Source organism: Saimiri boliviensis, chromosome 9 (assembly GCF_048565385.1).
Source record: "Saimiri boliviensis isolate mSaiBol1 chromosome 9, mSaiBol1.pri, whole genome shotgun sequence".
Lineage (NCBI taxonomy): Eukaryota > Metazoa > Chordata > Mammalia > Primates > Cebidae > Saimiri > Saimiri boliviensis.
The window spans coordinates 101364668-101371605 of NC_133457.1; the positions used below are offsets into that span (position 1 = coordinate 101364668).

Consider the following 6938-nt stretch of genomic DNA (forward strand, 5'->3'; position numbering starts at 1 on the left):
ATCATGTGAAAGCAGGCATAGACTGTATAAACAAATGGGTGTGGCTGTGTTCCAATAAAACTTTATTCTCCAAGACAGGTGGTGGGCTGGATTTGGCCTGAGTGACACAGTTTGCTGACCCCTGCCCTAGATCAACAAAGGGAGGGAGGTATTTGAATTTTAAAGTCATGCTCTCTTTTATCCTTTCCCTTGGAAATGGCTTTCCCTGCCAAAGCCACAAAGCCATCTAATTTCTAATCCTCTGAAAATAGTAGAGATCAACAAAAGCATAGGATTTAGAGCCCTTCCAGGGATGTGTGAGCATAAGCTGGGTCACCTAGTCCCCAACACAGAAGGGAACTGCATTTGTTTTGGTTCGGCTTTTTTTCAGGTTTAATTGAGTTGTAATTTATCTGCAGAAAAATTTACCCTTTTTAGTGTACAATTCTGAATCCTGAAAAACCTATATAGTCATGTAACCACCACCTCAGTCGAGATATCGATATTGCCACACACCAAAGAGTTCCCCTTTAGAGTCAGTCCCTTCTCCCACCCCCATTCCCTGGCTATGCCCATTTGGTTTTATCATAAATTATAGTCACTCTGTCTGAGATGTGCTTTCAGAATTCGTTTTTTCTGCTAAATGTTGAGTTCTTTAATTCTTTAAATAACTCAGGTTTTTTTTTTTCTCGATTAAAAAGAAAATTTTTAAATAGAGATGGGGTCTTCTGCAAGTAGATGAGAAAAGAAAGAGAGAGAGATGGGGTCTTACTATGTTGCCCAAGCTGGTCTCAAACTCCTGGGCTCAAGCAGTTCTCCTGCTTTGGCCTCCAAAAGTGCTGGGATTATAGGCGTGAGCAACCTTGCTCGGCCTCTTGATTTTTAAAGTCTGTTTCCGCTCTGCTATCCCCAGATCACTGCTTGAGGGAGAGGAAAGTCCCTTGATTATTTGGACATTTGGCACTTCCTAGTGTTTGAAAGGAAACCCCTGTTAGCAAAGTGCTGTTGATCTGAGGGCAGACATTGATTTGAGCAGACATATGGGACATAAGCTCCTAGCTACAGTCGAGGGTTGTGGGCCACTACCCTTCAGCTGTTCTTATTTCATACTTGTGCTATCCTTTCTGCATGAACATTTCTGAATGTACACATTTTAGTGTACCTAGGAACCTCTGAACATTGGCAAGGAATTAGGGGTGCACAACCCAGCCCTCAAGATTAATCCCATGCCTGTGCATGTCTCTTGTAACTGCTTTATAAATGGGTTTGGAGTCTGCCATTCTGCAAGACTCCGTCATCATCACCTTAGTCCTCACCCCTGGGAAGAGCTGCCACTGAAGGATAGTGTGTGTATCGGCAGCCCTGCCTCTGCCTGCTGGCGCCTGCCAGAATCGGTGACTCACAGCAGTCACCTCCTCAGCTGCACAGTGTGTCTAGATTGTCCCTTTCATTCATTGTGGTTCCCATCCCTCCTTAGAGCCTAGGGAAAGGCAGCAAAGGGGCAAAGAAGAATACAGGAGATAGGTTTTTATCCCCGTTAACATTTTCTGTGAGCTGAGTCCCATTTTTGAGAATGTTTCTGTGTTAGGTTAGAGGCTAAGTGTGACTTGGCAAGGTCCCAGCTACGCAGCAGGAATGTGCAGGTTTGTGTAATGAATGGTCAGGATGTCATCTTCCAGGCTACAGAAGGGCCACGTGTTGGTTGGCAGAGCTGGAGTCTGGGAGATTAAGGACAAGCATTCTTTTAAACTTTCCTCTCTGTTTATCTAGTTGAAATTTATACTCTGTTTTTGGCCTTGCACTGTGAGAGGTGTGCCTGGAATTACCTCATCTCCATGTGTTGTCACATACCACTGTCTTAGTTATTATCGAGTTTGTTTTGTTGTTTGTATTTAAGTCGTCATCAGCTTAATTATGAACTAGTGTTACATTCTTTTGTAAAATTAGATGGGGCATAAATAGAATCGGTAAATGATTATTCCCTTATAAATGGGATCTTGTCTCGGGAGAGTACCTTGGTCTCCCTGTTGTCACCAGTTAGGAACTGTAACAGTGAACTGAAACTGTCAATAATTTTGTGTTTGTCTCCATTTTTTTTTTTCAGAACAGCACATTAACTCCAGACGAAGGATGGAAATTCTGAAAACCAAATGTCAAGAAAAGGAGTCAAGAACAATTCACAGTATGAAAAGAAAAATGGAAAAAAAAAAAAACAACACTATTTAAAAGGAAAAAGTTAAGATTGTAGTTTACTTTTGCTTGTTGTTTTTCAATTTCCCCAACACAGAGCAGATACCTGGTGAGCTCTGATAGTCTCTTTCTTTGGCACTGTGTGAGATGCTGTGAATATTCCTAACTACCCAGATGTTGCATCTGAAAAGTTGAAATGTGTAATTGTTTTGGAATAAAGTGGACGATAATAGGAACAAAGGCCTGATTGAGAGCTTACTCTAGTACTTTGGGTGGTGGGGTCCTTGGGTATGTAACATGACAACTGATTTGGAAATGCTGTTGATGCCAGCGTATTTCTCCAGGCCTTTATACATTGGTCCTTCTTGCCCCTTTCCTAACAGACCTGAGAACTGCCTGGAAAGGCCAGATTCCTTTCTTCTTCTCCAGCAGTGAGCACCAGCTGTCTGCAGAGGAGCCCTGTTGGTATCTGAAGGCCCCACTTGTAGCAGTGAGGACCTCTACTCAAGGCTCTTGTCTTGGGGCCAGGTGTGGTGGCCCACATCTGTAATCCCAGCACTTAGAGAGGCTGAGGTGGGTGGGTCACTTGAGGTCAGGAGTTTGAGACCAGCCTGGCCAACATGGTGAAACCCCGTCTCTACCAAAAATAGAGAAATCAGCCAGGCATAGTGGTGTACACCTGTAATCCCAGCTACTTGGGAGGCTGAGGCAGGAGAATCGTTTGAACCTGGGAGGCGGAGGTTACAGTGAGCCGAGATTGCGCTATTGCACTCCAGCCTGGGTGACAGAGCCAGACTCTGTCTCAAAAAAAAAAAGACGGATGCATGGGGATTTCGATGCAACGTGAATTTTCAAGGGACGCAAGTTCAGACCAGAGCACTGACCACTGAGTTACTTTAGGCTAGAAGGCCACGACCATCTCAAGAATGCCCCTTTGAAGTTGTGCCCTAGGGCAACCATTACATGAGGTGATATAATAGAACGTAGAGAAGTAATACTGCATAGCGTGGTTGACTGCATAGACTTTGGTGTCAGACAGACCTAGTGTTGCCACTTACTAGGGTGTGGGACCTTGGGCAAGTAGCTTGCCTTCTGTAAAGCTCCTTTTGTGCTTCTGTAAAAGTGAGGGGATAACTACCTACCTCATAGGAGTAAAGGAGTTGAATGCTAATGCATTATTAGTGCTTGGCATCTTTCCCGATTGACCCACACTTATGTGCCTTGGCTCATTGCCTCTGGTTCTAGAATGGCAAAAACGACAATTACTTTTGCACCAACCTAATGTTAATTGAAACATGATATGTTTAGTTAACTTTTGAAATATGGTAATCATATTATTTATTGAATTGGGGGGCTGGAAGTTGTTTTATTTTAATCAGATTGCTTTCCAACCTAGTTGGATCTTACTACAGTGAAGAAATTGGTATTTTGATTGGGGAAAGGGGAAAGAAGATTCTGGAACTCTATGCTGATTCTGAATGGGATCCTACAGGTGAGAGGATGATGTGGGCAGTTACAGGGATGCCTCTAAGATGGGAAGGAGGCTTCTCCTTCCCAGAGGTTGCAAACTTGTGATCTGTAGTGTTTTTTTTACAAATTGAGTAAGTCACCAACATTTGAAGACAGATTTTGTATAAAAGTCTTGGTTTTAGATTTCGGATTCTCTTGAAAGAGAAAATTAGAGCTGACGATGGCAGGCCTGATTCCTGGATGGCAGCAGTCAGCTGGCACTGAATAGCACCTCCTCCCTTTGGACGGGACCTGCAAGCTCCAGTTCGTCAGCCCCGTCCCTACAGGTGTCCACAAGTGGGACGCTGGTGCTGGTCCACCTGCCCGCTGTGCTTCTCTGAAACCCGCCTGGCTTTCACAGCCACATGCCTTTGGCACCCTCCACTTTTAGTTTCTTATCCCACTCCGAGGGGAAGGGGTGATGGTGGCTCCCTGTTGCTCTTGGGTGGCTCCTAGTGTTTGTACTTAGGTGTGCTGGGACCTCAGCTGCTCAGACTGGTGAGGAAAGAGCTCCAGCAGTGTGTGGGATGAGAGCAGGGGTGCTTCCCACCTATCATCAAACCTGTGCAGGCCTGGGAGACAGACTGGGTGTGGGGCTGGTGGACAGTGGTGTGGAGAAGGGGTAGTAGGGCCCGAGGGTAGAAGTATAAAGGGTGCTGGGTGTCCTGGTCATCGGAAACAAACGACAGCCAGTGGCTGGAGGGAAAGAAGTCAGGAAACAGCTTTTTGGAGAAATGGCTGGCACAGCTAAGTAAGGGGTTCTTGGGCTGGTTCCGGGCTGGCCTGCAGACTCAGACGGGAGCTGGAGAACACAGCCCAGCAAACATTGCCATGTGCCAGGCTGTGTTCTGTGTCCAGAGCTACCACAGTGAGCAAGACAGATCCAGTCCCTGCCCGTGGTCCAGGTACAAGACACGGGCAGGCTGGCTGAGGGAGAAGGGGAACAGTGATCACAAATGTGCAGGGCCTCAGAGGAAGCAGTTCTTACCTAGATGGCTTGGGAGGGCTCAGCTGAGACGAAGAATGAGAAGGTGCCTATGCCAAGCTGGGAAAGAGCACTCTGGGCACAGAATCAGCCAGTGTGGAGGCTCTGGGGCAAGAGCATGGCACATTCTAGCTGGAAGCAGGCCAAGCAGCCGAGATGTCACTGGCAGGAACAGCATCCTCGTGGGGATAGACGCCAGAACACTTGGCTTTTAGGGCCTGTGGTGAGGAGGATTGATTTTTATCTTAGGAGCTTTAAAAAAAAAGAGATGGGGTCTTGCTATGTTGCCCAGGCTAACCTTGAACGCAAGGGATCCTCTCACCTCAGCCTCCTGAGTAGCTGGGACTACAAGCATCCACCACCACGCCTGACCAGCCTGTATATTGGGGTATAGCAGAGACAAATGCTGTCTGTCTGACTCTACCCACTGGGCAAAGCCCTTTTTTGTTTTTTGAAGACGAGGTCTTGCTCTGTCGCTTAGGCTGGAGTGCAGTGATGCAATCATGACTCACTGCAGCCTCAAGCTCCCAGGCTCAGGTGATCCCCCAACCCACAGCCTCTGGAGTAGCTGGGACTACAGACTTGTGCCACCACACTGAGCTAATTTTTGTATTTTTAGTAAAGACAGGGTTTTATAATGTTGCCCAGGCTGGTGTTGAACCCCTGAGCTCAAGCAATCTGCCCGACCTCCCAAGGTGCTAGGATTATAGGCAGGAGCCACTCGCGCCTGGCCTTGAAGCCTCTTAAAGTGATTCAGCTCTCAGTGCTGGAGCAGTGCTGTAGGGGAAGAACCTGGTTGCTATAACCAAGATGGTCTAGGAGTCCAGAGCCAACAGCAGGCCTCTCTCTTAAAATTCATGAAATCCATTGGATTTATCACTCAAATTATTCACTGCAATAGTGCCTGGGTCTGGCCTTCTCTGAGGAATAAAGACGCATTCGCTTTAGAGTCAAACGGAGCTGCTTTGAGTTCCCCGATTAGCTGTGTGTCCTTATGTACCTTCCTTTACCTCTCTGGACTGTGGTTTCCCATCATTAAAAATTGGTCTTTATAGGGATTAGAGGAGGCCATACCCACAATATGTACCACAGTGCCTGACACTTAGCATTGAGTCAGCGTTTGCTCTCAGTAGCCTAGATCCTTTTGTCATTATTTCCTGGGTGGTGGTAGCAGGAGCCCAGTCAACAGTTTGTACCAGGCTGGGCATGGTGGCTCACACCTGTCATCCCAGCTCTTTGGGAGGCTGAGGCGGGCAGATCACCTGGGGTCAGGAGTTTGAGACCAGCCTGACCAACATGGAGAAACCCTGTTTCTACTAAAAATACGAAATTAGCCAGATGTGGTGGCAGGGGCCTATAGTCCCAGCTACTTGGGAGGCTGAGGCAAGAGAATGGTTTGAACCTGGGAGATGGAGGTTGCAGTGAGCTGAGATCGCACCATTGCGCTTCAGCCTGGGCAACAAGAGCAAAACTCCATCTCAAGAAAATAGTTTGTACCAGGTCTACATTCACCTGTTTAAGTCACTCTACTCCCCAGCTCCCTCATTTCCTCCCCAGCATTTCCTGAGGGGCCTGGGGTCTTAAAGCAGCCTTTTGGAGAGTGCTGCCTTCCCTCCCCGCCCCGTCAGTTCCAAGTCCTGTTGACCTGGAGGACTCCTCTGATCTCTAGTTGAATCCAGCAGTGCTGTGCTCTGCCTTCTTTGGGGCTGTTTTAGAGAGCAAATGAAGTAATGGATGGGAAGCCTCTTTGTGAACTTTAAGTTAATACAAACAGAAGAGATTATCATTAAAAGCAGCAAGTCCCCCATTGATTAGAGCATTTCTTTGGGGAGAAAAATAGCACCCGTCTTAGGTAGGACCCTCCCAGGAGTGGGAAGCCCCCAGCACCTCTGTGGGGCAAGTGGAGTGTTTCGGGCCCCATGAACGCCGTGGTTAATGGTACAGAGAATGGGAATTGTTGCCGTGGTGGTTTTACCCTTATAATTGCATTCGCCTCAAAACCCACAAGTAGCAGCAGGTCTCAGTGGTCATTATTTTATTTGAAAAACTAATTGGAAGTTGAGAGAGCCCTCGGCTTTTGCCTTTGTTGGGACAGGCCAAGGAAAGAGATGAGCAGGTGGGTTCGGGAGGAAGGAGGGGTCTGGGGCAGGCCCGGCTCGCCTCCCATTCACAGCCTCCTCCTTTGTGCCTGCCTCTCTGGGTTGAAGTGGGCCGCCAGCTCTCAAAGGGCAGTCTTTTCCTCTAAGGGGGCTTTTGTCTCCCATTGTTGTGATCG

At 47.4% G+C, this 6938-nt stretch overlaps 1 protein-coding gene across 2 annotated transcripts in view; it reads left to right on the forward strand.

Annotated features, from left to right (window-relative positions):
* The window catches only part of RPN2 (ribophorin II), a 60909-nt gene extending 58500 nt beyond the window's left edge, over positions 1-2409 (forward strand). For both annotated transcript variants that reach the window (XM_039479794.2, XM_039479795.2), the window contains one exon: positions 2084-2409. In XM_039479794.2, the coding sequence (XP_039335728.2) occupies positions 2084-2096 (13 nt within the window). In that variant the 3' untranslated portion in view covers positions 2097-2409. The remainder of the gene's footprint in view (positions 1-2083) is intronic.
* The last annotated feature ends 4529 nt before the right edge of the window (positions 2410-6938 follow it).